Genomic DNA, 23,328 nt, shown 5'->3' on the forward strand with positions numbered 1-23,328 from the left:
AGAGAAATCCAGCCCGGGATGCCTTTCCACGCACACAAGGCGACGTGGGGAGGGAGACAAAAGCCTTCCACAGCCTCGAGCTGCTGCTTGGGGGAAAACAGCAGCTCCAGAAAACAAAGCCGAGGAGGGAGGAGAGGTTCCATTTCCAAGCCACTCTCACCCGGAGTCGGTCATTAATCGACACCGGAGCTCTCCTCTGCGTAAAAACGCAGCTCGGGCACACAGGGTTGGAAAACAATATTTCGAAAGGCCGGCAACTTGGACACGGAAAGGAGGAGCCGCCTGGGGGAAAAGAGTGTTGTTTGTGCTCACGGGGTGGGGTGGGGGTTGTTTTTTTGGGGGGGGGAGGTCTGGTGGCTGGGGGTCTCACCGGCTTGCTGGGGTACACCTTGGAGAGGTGTCCCTTGAGCCTGCCCACGGTCCAGTCGAGGAAGCAGCGGATGGTCTGGTCGGTGTACTTCTGGTTGGGGGCTTTGATGATGAGCGTGACGGGGGGCGGCCCCGCCGCGGGGGTCTCCATGGGGGCGAGCGGCCCGGGCGGCGACGAGGGAGGCGGGCAGGCAGGCGAGAAGCGAGGCTCAGGAGGAAGAGCGGCGCCCGAGCGGTGCGCCAGTGCCGGCCAAGAGGCCCCGTGCGCCCATCTCCGTCGCCGCCCAGACCCGGCCCAAGCCTCGCCGGGAGACGCGGGAGCGCGGCGTCACAACAAGGCCCGCCGCCGGGGCCTCCACGTCGCCCGGGGAGCCTCCCTCCCCGCCGCCCGGGACCTTGCAGCGACGCCTAAAATGGAGGCCGCGAAAACAACCACCAACCGCCCCTCGCCGCCGGGAGAGCGCTCTTGCGCGGCGCAGCGGCGGCGGCGGCGGCTCCTCCTTGCGCGGGGGCGCTGCGAGGCGGCGGCCGGAACAGACTGAGCGTGTGCAAGGAGGCGGGGAAGAAGGGGAGACCAAGAGGGAGGCAGGCAGGCCGACAACCCCCCAAAAATAAAGCTTTGTTTGGGGCGCGCCCTCCGCGGTGGCCTTTCCAGGGCAGCCTCGCAGGCAGAAATCCGGCCGGGGAAGCGTCGCGGCGCTGGGAAGAAGGGAAGGAGCTGCGTCTCCGGGAGAGCTTTCGGGAAACGCCTAGGCCGGGGGGCGGGCACCGAGAAAAGACACGCATAGCTCTCTTGGCACACGCGTCTGGATTTAAAATTACGGATAAAATAGAATATCTGCATCTTGAGGTGGTGCACAGTTCTGGTGGCTTTGTGGGCGCGCGTTATATGGTTTGACTTTATCATCATCATTATTAAATTTGTATGCTGCCCTATACCCGCGGGTCTCAGGGTGGTCACAACATAAAAACACAAAATGCATAATAAACCAAAAGCAACCCGATCGTTTCCCCACCCCCGCGTGCCCAACACTTTTTGAAAGGTTGCCTTGGATTACTGATCTCTCCCTCAACCGTAACTCGTTCACGGAACTCACTGCCACCAGATGCGGTGATGAACAACCGGTGACATGCCTCTAAAAGAGAATCGGCCATAGTCGTGAAATAGGAGGGTGAAGGTCAGTGGCAAGGAGCCGTTAGAGCTGAGTCTCCCAAGTTTAGAGGTTCGCCGTCTGGGACAAAAAGTATCCCCCTTATTACCATCATGGAATCCTAACAGAGCTCTCCTTACGTTGTTTGTGATCATATCTGCAGCTTCCATTTTCTGTTTACCATTATTATCATAGAATCATAGAGCCCCAGGGTCATCTAGTCCAAACCCCCTGCAATGCAGGAATCTCAGCTAAAGCATCCATGACAGATGGGCTGTGTGTACTAATTAATAATTTTATTATTTCCACCCTGCCCATCTGGCTGGGTTTCCCCAGCCACTCTGGGTGGCTTACAGAACATAAAAAATATAAAACATCACACATTTAAAATTTCCCAATACAGGGCTTTCTTCTAAAAAATCAGATAGTTGTTTATTTCCTTGACATCTGATGGGAGGGTGTTCCACAGGGCAGGCACCACCACCGAGAAGGCCCTCTGCCTGATTCCCTGTAGCTTTGCTTCTCGCAGTGAGGGAACCGCCAGAAGGCCCTCGGCGCTGGACCTCAGTGTCCGGGCAGAACGATGGGGGTGGAGACGCTCCTTCAGGTATACTGGGCCGAGGCCATTTAGGGCTTTAAAGGTCAGCACCAACACTTTGAATTGTGCTCGGAAATGTACTGGGAGCCAATGTAGGTCTTTCAGGACCGGTGTTATGTGGTCTCGGCGGCCGCCCCCAGTCACCAGTCTACCTGCTGCATTCTAGTTGTAGTTTCCGAGTCACCTTCAAAGGTAGCCCCACGTAGATTGCATTGCAGTAGTCCAAGCTTACCTCAGTTTAAGACCAGGTATTGAGCCAATGTATTCCCCAGGCTGGGATGCTGGCTTGGGGCCAGAGACACCCGGGTTCAATTTCTTGCTCAAGGAAGAAGCCCTGCGCAAGTCTCTCTCTTGGCCCTGCCTGTCTCCTGCTGCGAGAAGGGAAGGCAGTAAAGCTATATTGCGACCTGCCTAGTCTAAATGCACATGGATTGCTGGTTTCATGAACCTGTTTTGTTCCCAAGACAGTCTAGTTAATTGTGACCTGTGTGATGCCTTCATGATGACACACAAGAAGCAGCATTCAGGTGACCTAGTAAATAACTTGAGCCTTAGTCTGATGACACCAGGCAAGGAGAATTGCATGTGCGGTCTTTAAATGCACACCATAGGCAAGGAGTGGGTCACTAGATGGTGCTGTTGCTGTGTGTTGTTGAAGAATAAACACCCTTCAAATATGTGCTGCCAGGATGTGGGGAAGAAAGAATTTCCAGCGACTTAAAAATAGCAGCCAATGTTTTATCCATCCATGTGTAGCCACCCAAACCAGAGGTCTGGCAATGGAGAAGAACTGATCTGTATCCCACCCAATCTCTCTCCCTGCTCTGTTACCGAATATAATACAGTAGTTTCTGGAAAACAGGACCTTGTATTTGCTGTGCCTGTGTGTTCTTTGCCACCCTGCATGTTGTTTACGTGCACAGACTAAGCTGACCAGGGCTTGCATGTAGAACAGGATGGTGAATATATGCTCCCCTAGGGACTCTGATTTCACCAGATGCTCCCCATGCCTGGGTTGAAATCAGGGTGGGAGGCTGGCGGTGGGTTTTACGACTTTATGTCAGTATGCTTCTCTGACTTCCTGAACCCTGTTCCACCACTCTAAGTTGTGTCTTTACTCTCTGGACCACAGCGTTATAAGTAGTAATTTCTGGACCTTAGATTTTATAGAGTGCTGGACTACAGCTTAAAGAGTAGACTTGGTGCCATTGGGCAATTAATTCTCTCAGCCTCTCCCACCTCTCAGGGTAATTTTAAGGAAAAGAGGGAGAGCTATGCACTTCAAACTACTTGAAAGATGAAGTGGGATTGAAATGTTAATATGAATAAATAATAATATTAATTTTATTTATACCCCACCCTCCCCAGCCAAGACCGGGCTCAGGGTGGCTAACACCAGGTATAAAAACAATTGATTAAAATACAACTTAAAAACAAGATTAAAATACAACATTAAAATGCAGACTCATTTCAGTAGAAACTCAGATCAAAAACTTTTTGGGGATGAAATCTTCACCAAGGCCAACTATCAGGACTGGTCCTATGTGGGCCAGAAAAAAGCCAGGGAAGTCCCCAAATAGGAGTTCCATCACAGAAGGAGAAAGGAAAGAGGGGGAGGGGATCAAGTTGATTCCAAGCCAAAGGCCAGGCGGAACAACTCTGTCTTACAGGCCCTGCGGAAAGAAATCAGATCCTGTAGGGCCCGGGTCTCATGAGGCAGAGCGTTCCACCAGGCCGGAGCCAGTGTTGAAAAGGCCCTGGCTCTGGTTGAGGCTAATCTGACTTCCTTAGGGCCTGGGACCTCTAGGGTGTTGCTATTTATGGACCTTAAGGTCCTCCGCGGGGCAGACCGGGAGAGGCGGTCCCATAGGTACGAGGCTCCTAGGCTGAATAAAAGAATTCAGCACTACACAATTTAAAGAAGCTAGAAGATAAACATCATATGTAAGGAAGCTAACAGTGTGCTTCTATAGATGTCTGGAAACCAAGCCTTGTGAGGAATGCTTATGCTTGAAGGAGCTGGGTGTGTTTAGAGGAGACTGAGAGAAGATATGTTAGCCATCTTCAAATATCTAAAGGGCTGTCACAAGGGAGAAAGAGGAAGCTTGTTTTCTCCTGCTCTGGAGGGTAGGACTTGAACCAATGGCTTCAAGTTACAAGAAAGGAGATTACGGAAAAACTTTCTGACAGTAATAGCTATTTGTCTCCCACAGGAGGTTGTGGACTCTCCTTCTTTGGAGGTCATCTGTCATGGATGCTTCAGCTGAGATTCCTGCGTTGTCGGGTGTCACGATCCAGGGAGTGGGTGGCAAGAGTCCAGAACCAACACGCCGGGACCGGGGCATGGGCGGTGGCGCTGGTGGCAGTCCAACTGGCGAGTCCACAGTCAGGAGCAAGTCCAATGGAGGTCAGGAACTGCAGGATGCAGAAACACAGGAACCAAAGCTGGAACGGGAGAACGGGGGGTTGGACTAGATGAGCCTTGGGTCCCTTCCAATTATACAACTCTGTGATTCTATCTCTGAAGCACTGGTCGGGCCAAAGCCAATTTGATGGAGGAGAATTTCAAGGCAGGGGACAGCTAGCAAGGGGAAGCCAGCTGGTGCAATGGTTTGAGTTGAGCTGAATTAGGACCTGGGAGAACAGGGTTCGAATCCCAGCTCAGCCATGAAGCTCACTGGGTGTCAGGAGCTGGATTGAGGCGCAGGTCAGCAATAAAACAATAAGTCACCCGATGTCAGCGAAAGCCAAACAGCTCAGATCATAGCAACTGTTATGTACTGAAGTTCTCACCCTGGGCCAGCAGGGGGATACTGTAGATAGTTTTCACTCAGGTCCACATATGCAAATAAGGGGTTGAAAGTGACGTTCAGTGATTGGATAGTTACAGAAAGTGGTTGCTGTTACGTTGTAGTGGAGCTCTATATAAGCAGGCTAGCTGAACCCTTCAGTTCAGTTCTGTTCTGGCCTGTGAATAAACGAGCTGTTTGAAGAATCACTGTGTCGTCTGATATGTTCACCCACAACTTAACAGCAACCCTTTGCAGTAAGTCTTGCCCCAATGAGGTAGGAGGAGGCACAGTCCCATAATGTCATTTGAATGACAAGGGAAAGTGGACTTGTGGCGTTGTGTGACACCTGATTGTAGTGCGTCCTGCTTTCCCCCCACCCTGGCCTCTTGTCTATGAAAGATGATACTATGCCATAATGATGGATTCATCTTTGAAGGAACCACAGGGCCTCGTTGTTCATTTTTAGGCTTTGTGGCACTTGGCCATGAGGACTAGAGGGTTGTGCCAAAAGACAACTTGCCCCAAATGCGTCCACACACCTTTCAAAATCCCAACAGAGAGCATCTTCTCAGTCAGTTAAAAAAACTAAGCAACGCACAAGCAATCGACGAACAAAAAGTGTGTTATATTTGGTACATAGACTTAACACTGAATAGGCTTTGCTGCCAAACGACTCTCTTCTTTCAACATGAAGTCCCACCGGAGATCAGGAATGAGGCAGACTGTCAGGGTTAGACCAGAGAAAAATGTGAATTTGTCTTATTTTCCATCTAGTCTGTAGATAAATAAAGAGCTGTGGTTAGAAGGGCAGGCCACGAGGGCAGCATTCATATGTATTAAATACAAACAGACATGTCTCCCTTTCTTCTTCTTTTTTAAAGATAACTTGGCGTGATGATAAAATGTCTTTGGATGGAAAACAGGTTGACTCTCTGATTAAAAGATAGTACAGTTTGCAACCTGTACAGTAAAGGATTAGACGTAGGAAGCAAAGAGAGAAAGAGATAACTCTACAGTCAGCATTCAATGCTATTATTCCTTTATTCCATCTTAAAAAGCAAAGACATCACCATGCCAACAAAGGTCCGTATAGTTAAAGCCATGGTTTTCCCAGTAGTGATGTATGGAAGTGAGAGCTGGACCATAAAGAAGGCTGATCGCCAAAGAATTGATGCTTTTGAATTCTGGTGCTGGAGGAGACTCTTGAGAGTCCCATGGACTGCAAGAAGATCAAACCGATCCATTCTTAAGGAAATCAGCTCTGAGTGCTCACTGGAAGGACAGATCCTGAAGCTGAGGCTCCAGTACTTTGGCCACCTCATGAGAAGAGAAGGCTCCCTGGAAAAGACCCTGATGATGGGAAAGGCTGAGGGCACATGGAGAAGGGGACGACAGAAGACAAGGTGGTTGGACAGTGTCATAGAAGCTACCAGCATGAGTTTGACCAAACTGCGGGAGGCAGTGGAAGACAGAAGTGCCTGGCGTGCTCTGTTCCATGGGGTCACGAAGAGTCGGACACGACTAAACGACTAAACAACAACAACAATTCCTTTTAAACAATATGCAGTGAGATTACATGGTTTGAGGGAGGGAAAACACTACCACTTTCTCATCAAGTGGACAGTGGAATTTGCATCCAGAAGAAGCAACATGGCTGAGTTAAGAGGATATTAGACTAAAGACATTTTGTTATTGAGACGTCTCCGAGATCCCAGAGTGATCCAGTATAGTATGATATGCCTATGTTTCTCCAGATTTTGCACTACAATTCCCTAGGGAAATGTTGGGTGACCTGGAATCCAGCAACATCTAAAAGACCACAATTTCCATTATTCCTGGCCATTGACCATGCTGGCTTGAGCTGATGGGACAGTTTTCCTACACCAGCTATACCAGTTCGCCATCCCTGGTATAGTTGGTTGTAAGTATAACCCACTTTTCAATGTATAGGCCTAATGCCCTCCCAAACAGCTATAAAGCATATATATAAGGTTCAGTTTTTAAGGATCCTTTCAGTTCAGAAACTGGTTTATTGCTTTCAGCTGAGTTGGCTGGCAAAACCTGGACCACTAAAAACCAAACAGGCAGGGGACATTGAAAGCGACCCCATAAAACTTGGGCACTGAATTACATATCATAGGGCTGCCATACATCTAGACATTCCCAGGATTTCAAAGGTGGAATTGATTTCTGGCGCTTTGTCCTGAATCTTAGGCAAGTCAATTGAAAAATCACTTTTTTGGTATTTTTGTCTTTGAAAAGCTCAGGAACAATTTTTGGGGTGTCCTGGTTTTTACATTTTGAAATGTGGCAACCCTAATTTATATTGTTTGAAATAAAAAAAATCCTTCCAGTAGCACCTTTAAGACCAACTAAGTTCGTTCTTGGTATGAGCTTTCGTGTGCAAGCACACTTCTTACATTGTTTGGTTTTCCCTTCAATATTCAGAAGCCATGGTGCAATTCCTTCCTGTCAAAATCCTTTTGAGTTATCCTCAAACCTTTTGGATCCAGCCCATCAACTGCACGGGGCTCTGCACCCCTTGCTTAAAGAAATAGCTACCAAGCTGTAGAAGAATGTAGGTGAATGTTTTTTTGGTCTGCTCCAGAGCTGGGCTCCATGTAATAGCAATTTCCGTGCAACAGGCCTTGGCTAAGACAAGAAGAATTTGTTGTCAAACATTTAAGAGAAGTGTAAACAGTGGTCAAGCAGGAAAATGGGGACTTTCCTCCTGGTACATATTTAGCAAGCAACTTAGTGCTGGAAAACAACAAATGGGACTAAAAAAGAAAGCATGAAATATCACCGCACATGTTAAAAAGGCCACCCACACATATTGGCCTTTCTTCCCTCATTGGATTATCTGCGAATCAGGAAAGTTCAGGATGCAAGGGATGTGTCACAAGAGCCTGCCAGTCAGTAATCACACAGTTCAAAGATGGAGTTAACTCTTTATTAGCAAAAACATGATCTCCACCTACCTACTTGCTTGAGTGTCAGGCCTAATGAACAGAGCAGCTCATTCCTGGTTGTCTACCTCCATGAAAAAGAGTTGCCGAGGCTAAAGGTCCTTACCTCCTCACAGCTGTCTAAGTTCCCTCCTCTCCAGGGCTTTTCATGCCTCTTCTGGATCTGGGAGACGAGAACTCATCACCTGTGACTCATGTCTTGGCCTTCCTCATCCCATTCTCCTTCTTCTCCTGCTTCATCTTCTGCCTCTGATTCTGGACTTCTCTCTGCCACAGACTCTCCCAGCTCACTAAACCCTGTTACCTCCTCAGCTTCTGACACCGCCTCTCCCTAGTCTGCTCTGCCTTCTCCCTCTGACTGCTCACTGCTGTCCCACTAATACTCCCTGGGTGGTTCTCCCAGCTGGTTCCTCCCACCATTCCTCTGGGTCCAACCAGTCCACAGGGGCATCTTACCCATAGAGGCTAGTGGCATGGGGCGCCGGGGCCCCAAGTTCTGGAGGGCACCAGGGAAGAGGCAGAGGCTAGACGCGGTGCCTCCCAGCATCAGCTTGCTGCCCTCGCCCACCTTCGCCATGCCATGCCAAAGCAGCGCCACGCCCAGAGCTTCCGTCTGCCGTGGCCACCACGGCACGAAGCGGCCAGCTGAGCCGGGAGCCACGTCCAGCCTCCTCTTCTTCCCTGCCGGAGGAGCCACCCTCCAGCCACTGCCCGCCTCCTCCAGCCCCACCGGCAGCGCTGTCCTCCCTAAAAAACTCTGGGGAAGTGGGGGGGCCATGCTTAAGAAGGCCCTGCCAGTCCATGACAGGATGTCATGTGGATGTCCCATGGAAGGATAAAAAATAGAGACACGGGCATTTTCAAATCCTCCAGCTTAAGGATGAGCCCTGTATATCTGAAAGAGAATTCTATGATTGCCAAAAGAGAAAAAGGAAAAACACACACCCACACCCTGTGTTTTCACTGTTTCTGCATGCAGCTGTAGGTACAAGTTGTAGGGTTAGAGAAGTCCCTGCAGAACTAGACAGAACAGCAATTAAAAGCGTACATTTTGCTTCTGCCATGCCACTTATGAAAAGTATCTGCATCATTGCCGTCTTGACACAATCAACGCTTGCTTAATTCAGTGCAAGACTCCCAAGGACAGAAATTAGCACTGTTCTTACATGACAGACAAAGATTGCTCCGGAAACCATTTTTTTATCTTGGGAAATGATTCGCTTTTGCACACGTTATCGGGAAGCAAGCAGCAAAGAGAAAATGGCTAAATATCTACAGAATACAGTTTCTGAGGGCAAATTGAAAAAAGGGCCACCCACTGGGGTGCTCATTGTCAGTGATGGACAAAAAGAGAAACAAATGTTCCCTAATTTGTTGCTGAAAAATAAATGCAATGTATTTATGACATTTCTGCCACCCCACAATATAAAGTACTCTAGGGCAGCTTTCCATAAATAAATCAGTACTCCTTTCTTCTCCCCATCCCTTTCCCTCTAGCTGAGAAACAACCAAGTTAGCCCTGAAATCTCTCATCCTCTTAGAGCAAACCAACCCCCTCAGCTATTTCCACAAAGCCTGAGAAAACAGATCAGCCATGGCGTATGACCCCAAAAGGTCAACAAACCGTCTATTTCAGAGCTGAGCTATTTTGAAGTGTTTGGGAGGCAAATGTGGAACCTCGTAAGTTTAGTGTTTCAAACTATGCCTACTTTTGGACCGTGCAGTAAAGAAAGTAGTACGTCTTGCTTCTTAAGGTTTCTTAATTGCCATTCCACTTGATGACAAGCAGACTGAAATTCCTGCAATCCCTGCCCTGGCTGCTTTCGCAGGCTTCCTTTATCTGCACAAACATTTCCTGTTCTGCTTTCTCATCCTTCCCCAGAGCCCTGTAAGGGCTTCCTATCATCATTTTTCTCCCATTTCGTTCACTCGAGACCAAATTGTTCCTGCACTGTAACAAGTCTGGCTGTGACATTTGTTTACACAGTGTGCCCCACTTTAATGATCACAAGCACATTTCTGCCTATTACCCTTGAGTTAATATCCTTTGGCTGCCTCCATTTAGCAAATGATATGCCAACATAGATGACAGCCTTGGGTGCTCCGTGACTAAATAATTTGTATGGATTACATGCAAGGCTTTTTTTTTTCTTCAGCTGGAGCTCACAGGAGCACAGCTCTGGCACCTCTCAGGTGGGTGCCATTGCCATTCTAAGAGAACAGGTGGAAAGAAGTTCATGGTGAGGTCTGGCACCTCTTTTTTCTGGAAAAAAATGCATAGAATACAAGTATGAGACCTGATCCCATCCAGTCCTTCGACATACGAAGATATTCTTCCTGCCTGCCCCATAGGGTCACCACCCACTCTGTACAATACTGGATGGTTCCATATTTCAGTGTAAACTGCTCTTCTCTTTCCTCTTCTTCTTCTTCTTCTTCTTCTTCTTCTTCTCTGGCAATCACTCGTAGCTGAGTAAGATTGTCTTCCATAAACATGGTTTTAACAATGAGTCCGTAAGTGACTGTGGAGGCCAATTCTGGATCCACACGTCCTTACACAGTGGGGACATTGGTTTCCGGGCAGGAGTTGATCATGGTGTGAATTTGCCAAGTGTGCCTTCCTCTTAGCACTTTTCTCCCTTGCGTCCTGAGTTCAAGTGTCTTCAAAGCCCATGACACCTTTGGTAAAGGCTGTTCTCCAACTGGAGCGCTCACAGGCCAGTGTTTCCCAGCTGTCAGTGTTTTCTTAGATTTGCCTTGAGACAGTCTTTAAACCTCTTTTGTTGACCACCAGCATTACATATTTTAAGTTCGGAATAGAGTAGTTGCTTTGGAAGACGATCATCAGGCATCCGCACAACATCTCTCACTCACACAAACACCAAATGCCCACTGCGACTTCTACAGGGAAGATATTGCTGGCTTGCCTGGAGAAAGCTCTTCCTTCCTTCCTTTTTTTCTCCTCGCTCCCTCTCCTCATCCCACCCATAAGAAGGAGCAAACCAGGGCAAGGTTTTCAGGTTGTTGCTTCCAGTTCCCTGCAGCTTTGGCTGGGTGAAGGCGGCCATCTGCAGAGCTGCAGCCTGGGAGTGCTGTGCCCTGTCCCTCAGAGAACTACAAGTTCTGAGTCTCTAAAAACAAGCGGTTTTATGTCAGTGTAACCCAGAAACCCCAGTTCTGAACATAGTTAACTGCATGATATTTGAGGAGGGTGGGGAAGCAGCTCCCCGCAAGGCTTGCCCCCTACCCTGCCTAATATTTCAGAAATTTATTTCAGAAATTTAACATGTGGAACAAAGCTCACCCCTTCATCAGAATATGCTGGGAGCCTCAATGCGCCCTTCTGGAGGCTTCACCCGGGGCAAAAAAACCAGATAGCCCCCCCCCCCCCAGCTATGTTAGGATTTCTATGGGTCCAGATTTCCCAGCCATATCCAGAATACTGCAGTCAGAAGCAACGCCCAGGTGGAAATAGCTTTTTTAAATGTCCAGGGAAATCCGGACATATGGCAACCCGTGTCGGTTTTGGCAATTTTCCTTAAAACTTCTTTGCCCGAAAAAGCCCAACCATTTTTCTGTCTGGATTTTCCCTGTTTGAAATATGGCAACCGTGCCATATGTTCCATTTGCTCTGCAGAAAGCAGCTATGAGATAGGTCCAACAGCCTTGCCATTGGATGTCTAACCACAACATGCCCAGTATTTATGTTTCCTTCCTTTATAGAAATCCTCCATGGTCGTTGCTGAACAACAGGCCAGTTGATGACCTTGAAGCCCTTTATCTCAAACTGCCATGCTGACATCGAAGTGGCAGATGTGAAGAAGGTTTATCTTTAGCTCCTTTCAAGGCTTAGGAGAAGCTGAAGATAAGCCCAAGCTCAACCCCAAACTGTGACAGAGGGTCCGTGTTGTGGTGCAGTCCTACAAGCAGACAAAGTGTGCCACAAACCTGGTCACTGACTTATTTTATTTTATTGACAGTGGGCAAGAAGCCGTCATCTTTACTGCAGGAAATTTACGATTCAAACTTGCCTCCGTCTGATGAGGTTGCATGCAGTAAATAGACAAGGCTGGAAGGATGAGATCTCAGAGTCTGGGTGACTGAAAACTCACCACTGACACAACACAAGCGAAGACAAATTGCCAGTTGCCAGAAAATGTGCTTAGTTCACAAAGGAACTCTTCTGGTGGCTGCGTTGCATACATCTGTATGTAGCTATCAGACAGAAGAAAAAGGCTGCAATTCTAGACATGCTTGCTAGTGAATTAGCCTCATTGAGCACAGCGGGCTATACTTCAGAGTAAACATGCATAGGATTGTGCTGCACTCAACTTTTTTTGAAAGGCAAGTAGCAAAAATGATAAAATTAAAGAAGCCTGTAAGTGAGGAATGGCTACAAACAGGATGATACAGTTCACAAACTGCGGTTGTTGTTCATTTATTATTGTGACAAGCATGGTCAATGCTTCCATACAACTATTTTCCATTGCTTTTGCTGCTAGGGAGTTTCTCCATGAGTAATCATCTGGATTTAATGCATTCATAAAATGGAGAAATTCATAATGAAGTTGCTTTGTCCAGTGTGTGCATGAATCTCCAAGTGACTTTAAGGAAATCTGCTTAAATGGGATGTCTCGTTCTCACCTGGTACCCAGCTGCTTTAAGAATTGTGGTACATAAACTTGGGCAAAGCAGACCATCTGCAGGATATATGGTTTTCTGAGTCCTGCACAGGCATCGGTGGCTGAAGGAAGGCAGACAGATTAATTTCTCAGGGAAACAACAGAAAGCTAAAAGGGAGAGTAACAGTAATTCCTGTGTGGAAGGAACAGATACGAAGGTACAAAGAGCATCGGCCCAAACCTAAGCCTGCTAACCCTGGGCTTCTGAGGCTAGAGCAGGGGTGATGAACTTCTAACTCACAGGCCAAATTTGACCTAGCATGAGTCTCAATTTGGCCTACAGGTGATGAGTGATGGGACCTTCCAGTTTCTCAGACACCATGACACTCAATATCATGGGCACAAACTTTGGTCTAAATTTCTAGGCCGCAGACACAACATACAAACAACCTTACATTTCCGGATACAGTGGTACCTCGGGTTAAGTACTTAATTCATTCCGGAGGTCCGTTCTTAACCTGAAACTGTTCTTAACCTGAGGTACCACTTTAGCTAATGGGGCCTCCCGCTGCCAGAGCACGATTTCTGTTCTCATCCTGAAGCAAAGTTCTTAACCTGAGGTACTATTTCTAGGTTAGCGGAGTCTGTAACCTGAAGCGTATGTAACCTGAGGCACCACTGTAGTGGAAAACAGGTATTATAAACATCATTTTTTTAAAAACAAAAAAAACCCAGCTAGAATGTGTGAGAGAATTGAATATAAGAGACTATACAATCACAACATCTACTGACTAAAACCTACAAATGCATTGCTTTTCTTTTTATGAGGATTTTGGATTTTACCATCTTTAATCAAAGCATGGGTCTTCGGTGTCTTGTCTTCAGCTGTGCTCCTTTTCAATAACTCCTACTATTGCATCTTACTATGTGTTAATTACTTTGGCTATTTTTCTGTTCCTGTTTTATTTTATAACCAGATTCTGTCCAACTTTACTTGTGGGTTTCCTCTTCTTTGGTCTCTCTTTGGTCCCCCCCCCCCAAACAGCTCAAACTATACACATAAAAAAAAAAGACTAACCACCATCAGCATTTTCAATCCAGCTGAACAAAGGCAGAGAGAATTCAAAAAAGGAGAATGAAATATGCATTAAGCTGAGAAGGAAGAGAACAAAAGGAGTTCAGTGTTACACAAACAGGGAGAAGAGAAAAATAAATACATCAGATTCAGGAAAGCAAATATGCCCTTAATATAATCAGAAAACTGATTTAGAACATCTACACTTGTGAACAAACAAGGACAGACCAGCATTTTTTTAAAAAGCCAATCTTGTGTTAAGAGAACTATCATAATTTTCTCTGTAATGTACGTATAAGCACATGTTAGAGAATCCATTGCTGGGCATTTTTCTGAGCTGAATTTATTTTCTCTTCAAAGTGGTTGCCTTTTAAAGAAGTAAAAATATATATGGCAGCTTCAGCCACCACATTCTTGTTTTCGGCACCGGTTTTATCATTCTTTTTAAAGGAAATTGCTACTCTCAACATGGCTAATTGGATGGAATATTGTAAACCATGAAAGTGTCTTGTAACCAGCTTTTTAAGAATTTATTACACCCTAAAATTAAAAGCAGAAGTACACCTGTGCTTTCACCTCCTAAGGGCAAAACAGCAATTCAGACAAAATCAGCCACACTGTAATTAATACAGTAAGTAGATGACAGACCAGGGGAAGAATCCAAGTCATGATCGCTCCTATAAGGCTGCAGTCTTGCTGGCAATTACAGATAACAATGATGGCATAAAATCTGGTTGGCAGAAGGAGACTTCTAAGCCAGTGCAGTGTAGTGGTTAGAGCATCAGTCTAAGACTGGAGAGATCTGTGTTCAAGTCCTCTCTCTGATGCAAAGCTTGCTCTTGAATCTTGACCTTGGCTCAGCTGCTACAGCCCTATTCAAGGGTTAGTTTCCCTACTTCAGGCCCCTCTGTCCATCCCCACCTTCCCCTTGATCAGAGTTCTAGGTCATGTGGGGAGCTTAACAACTTTATGGTGAGCACAGACACCTTCTCCCCCCTTTTTTTCTTTCTTAAAAAGGTAAAGGTACCCCTGCCCATACGGGCCAGTCTTGACAGACTCTAGGGTTGTGCACCCATCTCACTCAAGAGGCCGAGGGCCAGCGCTGTCCGGAGACACTTCCGGGTCACGTGGCCAGCGTGACAAGCTGCATCTGGCAAGCCAGCGCAGCACACGGAAACGCCGTTTACCTTCCCGCCAGTAAGCGGTCCCTATTTATCTCCTTGCACCCAGGGGTGATTTCGAACTGCTAGGTTGGCAGGCGCTGGGACCGAGCAGCGGGAGCGCACCCCGCTGCGGGGATTCAAACCGCCGACCTTTCGATCGGCAAGCCCTAGGCGCTGAGGCTTTTTACCCACAGCGCCACCCGCGCCCCTCTTTTTTCTTTCTTAACCACTGCTTAAGTCATATTGCTTTCAGTGAGATCTAGGTGCAACTAATTTAGGCTGCAGTCCTAATTATTTATACAGTGGTACCTCGGGTTCAGGTTACAAACGCTTCAGGTTACATACTCTGCTAACCCAGAAATAGTACCTTGGGTTAAGAACTTTGCTTCAGGATGAGAACAGAAATCGTGCTCCGGCGGCACAGCAGCAGCGGGAGGCCCCATTAGCTAAAGTGGTGCTTCAGGTTAAGAACGGTTTCAGGTTAAGAATGGACCGCCAGAACGAATTAAGTACTTAACCCAAAGTACCACTGTACTCAAAAGTAAGCCCCATCCAATTCAGTGGACCTTATTCCCAGGAGACAAGTAGATTTACGACTGCAGTCTTAGTTTGGATTTGACCTAAACCACCCATAACAATTGCATACCTATTGCTATTCTAACAGAGCCACACTGTGTCAAAGAAAGTGTATCCAAAGATTGGGGAAGTGATATACAGTGGAATCTCAGGTTGCGGACGTAATCTGTGATGGCGGCACGTCCACAACCCGCAGTGTTCGCATCATGAAGCGCCGCGTCCGCACAGGCACCGGCGCAATTCGGTGCTTCTGCACAGGCACAAAGTGTGATTTAGCGCTTCTGCACATGCGCGAGTGGCGAAACCCGGAAGTAACCCGTTCCGGTATTTCTGGGTTTCCCGCGGTCCGTAACACGAAAACACGAAAACTGAAGCGTCCGTAACATGAGGTATGACTGTATTAACATCCACCAGCAAAATACTATATATAATTCATTTTAGTTATTAAAATTATACTCCAGTTTATACCCCCATAGCCAAGATAGCCAAAAAAGTAAAATAAAATACGTAATAAAAAGTGGGCGATAAATATAACAATAACATAAGAAACAACACAATAAAAACAACGTAAGAATCAGATAAGCGTGGATTCAATAAAGCAGACAATGGCAACTGGTTAAAATCATTATATGTGTATAAAACCATGTATGGCATTCTACAGCCACCAACTCAAGAAGCACAAACTGACATCTGATCAGCTGTTAATTATTCCTTAATAATAGTATTTGTTGTAGTGTGTGGAGTCAAGAATATACAGAGAGTGGTTCGAGTTACTAAGAGCAGAGAGAGAATGAAGCATTATCTGGGTTTTCTATATTTTACACTGTTTTGCTATTGGACTACAATTCCAGACATTAGAAATCAAGCATGTAGGAGTTGCAGAGAACAGTTTCCAACACTCCCACCTGAAAAGGAGCCCTGTCTAACTATCAAAGCCGGGTAATATTTAGCAACTAGGAGGGGACAGGAGAACTGAACTTGACAAGGTGATTTATAGAGGCTATTAGTGGTTTTGTTGGACTGGATTTTTAATTATTTGTCAGATGCCTGAAGCCTGGGATAGGCATGCCTGTGTATTATGTATGTTGAAATCTGAGCACTGTAAATAAATTAATAAGGGTGTGGAGAGATGGCTGGCATGTTAGCAGTTTGCATCCCTGCAGCTCAGCAGATACTGTTCCCATTAATGAGAAGCAAGGAGAAGAAGAAAAAAAAAGAGGCGCTGTACAAGCCTAACAATGTATATTCAGAAGGAAATCCTATTGCATTGAATGAGGCTTGCTCCCAGGTCCATGGGGTTGAGCCTGGAGAACGCACTTTCCAAAACAATGAATACACCAAAACACAGTCGTCCATTGAAATTCTCTCTTTTCTGAATTTTGCAAATTCAGAATTTTGCAAATTTTCCGTCCAAGTAATATGTACAAGAATGCACGTAGTAGGATAAAGTGTGCATAGGGTAAAGTGTACTTTATGTGACAAAGTGAGAAACTGATGACCTGCAGGTTTTTGTGATAGTCCTGGCATTTGGGGAGCAGTTGAAGACTATGGATCAAGGTAAAAATTTAAAGGACCCCTGGACTGTTAAGTCCAGTCAAAGGCGACTATGTAGTTGCGGTGCTCATCTCGCTTTTCAGGCCAAGGGAGCCAGCGTTTGTCCACAGACAGCTTTCTGGGTCATGTGGCCAGCATGACTGAACCGCTTCTGGTGCAACATGACCAAAACCAGAGCACATGGAAATGCCATTTATTGTACCCTCCCGTCAAAGTGGTACCTGATTGTCTAATTGCACTGGGTTGCGACGCTCATCTCGCTTTATCGGCCGAGGGAGCCGGTGTACAGCTTCCGGGTCATGTGGCCAGCAGGACTAAGCCGCTTCTGGCAAACCAGAGCAGCACACGGAAACGCCGTTTACCTTCCCGCCGGAGTGGTACCTATTTATCTACTTGCACTTTGACGTGCTTTTGAACTGCTAGGCTGGCAGGAGCAGGGACCGAGCAACGGAAGCCCACTCCATCACAGGAATTCAAACTGCCAACCTTCTGATCGGCAAGGCCAAGAGGCTCTGGTTTAGACCACATCACCACCTGCATCCCTTGTACTATGGATCAGCATCTCAGTAACCTCAAACATCTAAGGTATGACTAGCATGGAATTTCTCCAACAATTTGTAGGTAAAGATCATTGTGGCTACGAAGCCATATACTTCTGTTTGGCCCTATTGCAGGAATACAACAAGCTTCCCCCAACTAAAGGGGTGGGGAAGGGCAACTAAAGCTCTCTATGATGTATTATTATAGACGTGGGTAAAATTAATAAAGGGATGTGGGTGGCGCTGTGGTGTAAACCACTGAGCCTTGGGCTTGCCGATCAAAAGGTTGGTGGTTCGAATCCCCGTGACGGGGTGAGCTCCCGTTGCTCGGTCCCTGCTCCTGCCAACCTAGCAGTTTGAAAGCACATCAAAGTGCAAGTAGATAAATAGGTACCACTCCGGCGGGAAGGTAAACGGCGTTTCCGTGCGCTGCTCCAGTTTCGCCAGAAGCGGCTTAGTCATGCTGGCCACATGACCCTGAAAAACTGTCTGTGGACAAACATTGGCTCCCTCGGCCAGTAAAGCGAGATGAGCGCCACAACCCCAGAGCCATTTGCGACTGGACTTAGCGGTCAGGGGTCCTTTACCTTTACCTTAAAATTAATAAATGCTAGGATTTTGGCTATTTGTGGCATGAAGGGAGAAATATAAACTGCAAAGGAAGTCTTGGGTAGCCTGGCCAAGCTAGGGCCATTAAGGGAACAATAGAGAGCCACTGACAAGAGAACTTCTTGCCCCAAGTGTGACCTGGGGCTGGAGGTTTCGAAAGTTGCTAGAGTAACTTCTCTGGGGGAGGGCAAGAGGTTTCTGGGAAGAAGGAAGAGGAGGAATGGGAGAGATCCATCTTTGGAGTGTGCTGATCTGGACCCCCTCCATGCAGACTGAAGGTGTAAATAGGTGAGTAAACCATATTTCTTAAAGCACGACAGTCTCCTCCGTGTCTTCCATTCTCCAAAGGGACACAGAGCATGTGGGTGGGTGCCTGTGGCGCCATGTGCTCTTGCCACTGCTTGGGAAAGAGAGGGGCAGGCACCGGGCTTTTATAACAGTATTTTGTTGTCACTGTGCAGCATGCTGATTGCAAAAGGGATACTATAGAAGCTGAAAAACAGCTTTCATTAACAGTACAAAATATAAAAAAATGGGGGGGGGACATTCCAAGGGGATATTTTTTTCTTGGCCAAATTAAACACTGGCTTGACAATGTCAGTGATAAGAGAATAGTGAAATGTTTCAGTTATCCAAAAAATGTCCAGCATTGGAACACAAAACAAAAAACCTTGATTTAAAAGCATGGAGTGTGAAAAAGCATTGCACTTACCTGTCTGATTTCTCTATTTTCTCATACTGTCACCCAGAGCAGTGGGAAGTTTAAACTCTAGGTTTTTAGCCAGTAGACTGAAATCAATATAATTAAGGATGCATTTTACATGGGTCTTGCAACTGAAGTCCAGCCAGCAGAAGAGAAACAGCATATTCTTCCCTGTATGGGTCTTTCTCTACATTCTGGAAACACACAAGATCTTCTTATGAACCTGAGAGGATAAGGGCCTGTACCAGGTAGGGGAGCCTCTTTCATATCAACAAAAATAAAGAACAAGTGAGAAGACAGATTTGGATTACTTGTGCATGTGCTACCATAGCAAGTGGCAGATAAAGATGCAACTGCGTTAACAGGGATTTTGTAAACATTGCCAATAAGCTAATTGATGGTCCCTGCAAAGTTTCGTGCTCAGTAATTTGCAAGAGTTGGCAATCAGCTGATCTTTGTGGTTTCTGGGCACAGGGCTATGGAAGCCTTGCCATTCAGATGCAACTGTTACATGACCATCTCTATAGCAGACATAGAAATAGATAGCTGGGAATCAACCCAACCCAATTGTGTTCCCCAAGGCATTTCCCCCCCATGAAAAGAATCAACAATAGCCGGGGATTCTTGACATCACACCTTATCCTACAAGGAAATAATGTCAACTTTACCTCTCTGCTCCAAATAAATGACCTTTTAAGGGTACTGGTTGCAAATCACACCCCACAAAGATGCACTCTGGGAGAGAGAGAATCTACGGGGATAAAGATTAACGGCATATTTGCTGGTTTGAGATAAGACCTGACTTTTATGACCCAACTTCAAATGTGCTGCACATCCTGTGGTATGTGGATCTGGATTCCGATGCTTTAAGACAGCAAATTGTGCACCCAAGAAGCTAATTCTCTAAATAAATAAAAAGGGACTTACTCTTGGTTCTTATGCACACTTGATTTAAACGTTCTGTTTTGATTATGACTCCACCCCCTATTTTCCTTGTGCAACGTGAGATGTTTGGTGCTCCATCTTTCGCTTAGCAAAGCTTGAAGAGAGAGGAGCCACCAAAATGGATGAGCAAGGAAGCATTTGCACAAGGACCTGATCGTTTGAGGACCTGCGAGTGCGGAAACGGTGAACTCTGTTAATATTGAACAGGACAGACTTTGCTCGTGTGCTCAAGACATCGATTCCATAGATCATATTTTGTTACATTGTGCGAAGTATGAGCAGGCCAGGGCTGAACTGATACTACCCTTGCTGGTGCCTTTCCCGGGAAAGTCAGAGGCTCACTATGTCAGGTTCCTACTGGAAGACCGGACAAAAGCTAGAACGTTGGCAGTGGCAAAGTTTTTATCGGTGGCTGCAAGAACAAACGAGCCCTATATTCCAAACAAAGTGCTTGATTAACCTGGAGGTAGACTGTATGAACTCTGTATTAATTTGTAACGTTTTGTTGGGTCTCTGGACCGTAATAAAGATTGATGATGATGAATATTGAACTTTCGTTTAGGGCCTGGGTCCAAATATGAAGTCCTAAGAAATCTTAGCAGTCCCGAAAAGGAGATTAGTTAAATACTGCTGGACATCAGGAGCAACAAGTGGACAGGAATGATGGACTGTGCCCATTCTCAAGATAGTAGAGTGGAGCTGTTGTGCTGCTACCAGGTAGCTAGTAGACCAAGAGAACAGGTGAAGATGCATATTTGCATCCATGTCCCAGAATGGATGGGATTGCTGTCCCAAAAGACGGCTTATAAATTTAAATAAATAAAGGAATCCTAATACAGTACAGGCAACCCCCCAATTTATGCATATTCCATATACTCAATATGTGCGTTATCATGCATACGTGCATTGCGCGGAATCTGGAAATGACCTGAAAACATCACAAAAGCATCACAAAAAGGGTGGAATGGGGGCCAAACTGGGTGTTTGCAGGCTTTTTCAATGGTGTACGAAATACAGTGGTACCTCGGTTTACTAACTTAATCCGTTCTGGAAGTCCGTTCTTAAACCGAAACTGTTCTTAAACCGAGGCGCGCTTTCCCTAATGAGGCCTCCCACCGCTGGTGCCCTTCCACCATTCAGATTCCGTTCTTAGACTGAGGTAAAGTTTGCAAACTGGGACACTATTTCCGGTTTTGCGGAGTTTGTAAACCAAATCGTTCTTAAAGCAGACTGTTCTTAAACCAAGGAACCACTGTATACATGTTTTCACTGGCGTGCGTGGTACCTCGTAATGTAACCCTGTGTAAATAGGTGTGTGTGCCTGTACTGAATGCACTAACTCGGGAGTAGGTCACATTTAACTCACTGGGACTTACCTCTGAGTAGATGTATAGGATTACTCTCTAAAGTATTATCTAGAGATACTAAAAGGGTTCTTTTTAAAGCTAAACATGCTTTTTATATATAAAAAAATAGGCAATAGATAGTTCACTCTTGATGAAGGTGTGCCTTGCGCTCAGGGCAGAGAGAAGAAAATGAATATAATTTGTGACACACACAGCATTTCTAGGAAGCTTTGGGGGAGAAATTCAAACCCTGCGTAGCCCTCAGTCCTATGTCTTTTTGGGGAAGAGTTGGGTCATTCCGGAGAAGCTTATCTCTCCAGTCTCTGGGGAAAAAAGACAAGAGGAATTTAAAGGAAGCCATAAATATCCTCATTAGAGCCCAGAAGAATCTCATTATTTAGTCAACGTACAAACACAAAGCAAATGCCACAAGTCATCATCACTGTCGCTTGTGGGATCCCCATGGCATGTCCAGAGAGGAGCAGCATTTCACATTGCCAGATCTGGCACTAAAGCACACAGAATCTCCCCCCCCCTTACCATGAATATGCATTTGCTACTCGTCGAGTGCACGAAAACATGCTTTTCCTGTGCACAGAAATCAGGGCACTGGGTGTCTTTGCTAAAGGCCAGTCTAGCTCTCCCCTTTCTCACCACGATGGATCGTGCATGGTGAGCAGGGGCAGTTAAGTGTGGAGATGCCACAATGAGGGAAAGCGTTTCTGTGTCTACACGTTATTTATCTTTTTAAAAAAAAATTCATTTGGTAAAGCTTTTGGGTCTGTGCATACTTCCCCAATGTGCTCATCCAGTTTTTAATTTTCAAGTGACAAGCATCAACAAATGCCAGAACCTACATTTTAGCCACATTCTTGCCATTTTGTGACTCTTTCTTTCCGTTTGATTTCAGTCAAGTTTGGTTTTAAGCACAGTGGTTAAATTGTTGATACAGCTGTAGTATCACTGGCTCCAACTCACCGAAGGCGGTAACCCTATGGGAATCCAATTAGCCTTTAAGGGCGAAACTGCATGAGACATCATATATTTAAACGCACATTATACATCTGGGTGCCTTAGGAGAAAAAGCAGTCAGAGGGCCTTGATCCAAAATCTGCTGCACTTTTTGGGTAATAATATTAAAAGTCAGGAAAAAGCCATTTTCAGCAGAAAATCTGTGTATGCCCCTATCTGGACCAGGAATGTGTTAGAGGTCAGGAGTGCACAATAGTTTTCCATATAAAATAAAGCAGCCAGGTTAAGCCCCTGTGTGTGTGGAAACGTTTGACAAACAGTATGTATAGTTTGAACCAAAGTATGCAAAGCATCATGTGGGAAGTCTGCAAGGCTTTAAAGATGACATGCTGCAACTGATTCTATAGATTCAGAAGCCCCACTGAACTTAATGGTAAATACTGTGGTACCTCGGGTTACATATGCTTCAGGTTACAGATGCTTCAGGTTACAGACTCTGCTAACCCAGAAATAGTACCTCGGGTTAAGAACTTTGCTTCAGGATGAGAACAGAAATCATGCAGCGGCAAGAGGTCGCATTAGCTAAAGTGGTACCTCAGGTTAAGAACAGTTTCAGGTTAAGAACGGACCTCAAGAACAAATTAAGTTCTTAACTCGAGGTACCACTGTATTTTTAAGTAAGTGCATGTAAGATTATTGCCTTAATTTAGATGGATTTGGTTTATGCTCTTATATATATCTATAAAGATTTTTTTTCATACTACATAAAATGCAAATTGAATAAGTAAAGTATTCTTATGTACTGAGCTTGGATCCTAGAACAATAGTCAGGCAGGATCCTAGAAGGCAGCAACCTGATTGGTCTGCAGGAGCCACCCAATCCGGCTCGAGGAGGAAGTGAATCAGCAACCTGATTGGCCTGCAGGAGCCACCCAATCGGGCTCCAGGAGGAAGTGAATCAGCAACCTGATTGGCCTGCAGGAACAGTCCAATCAGGCTCCAGGAGGGGAGTTGAATCAGCCAATCACACGGGACCCATTGTGTAAATGATGTATATATAGCCAGAGGTTTGGGGGGAAAGCACTCACTCGCTGTTTACCATGAGCTGAAATAAAGAGCATGAAATCAACACTCAACTCCGAGTATATTTCAAGTAGGAAGTTAAAAGTAATCCTTAGTCCTTAGCAACCACAAAGGACATTAGCTCCTCCCAGCTCTCACCTAAGAATTTTCCTTTCTCCTTCCATCCTCTCACCCTGGGAGACCGACCTTTGCCTGTCTCTCACCCAGGGCTCTCCCTGGTCAGCCTTTTTCTTAAAAGAAAATCAATTTTATTAAAAGTTTT

General features: G+C 46.0%; 1 protein-coding gene across 1 annotated transcript in view; it reads right to left on the reverse strand.

Annotated features, from left to right (window-relative positions):
- Positions 1-850, reverse strand: part of HERPUD2 (HERPUD family member 2) — a 17,322-nt gene extending 16,472 nt beyond the window's left edge. Inside the window, exon 1 of the mRNA XM_080975954.1 lies at positions 371-850. Coding sequence (XP_080832080.1) covers positions 371-520 — 150 coding nt within the window. The 5' untranslated portion in view covers positions 521-850. The remainder of the gene's footprint in view (positions 1-370) is intronic.
- Between the last annotated feature and the right edge of the window lie 22,478 nt (positions 851-23,328).

Source organism: Podarcis pityusensis (assembly GCF_964106645.2).
Source record: "Podarcis pityusensis genome assembly, chromosome: 12".
In the NCBI taxonomy this organism is placed as follows: domain Eukaryota; kingdom Metazoa; phylum Chordata; class Lepidosauria; order Squamata; family Lacertidae; genus Podarcis; species Podarcis pityusensis.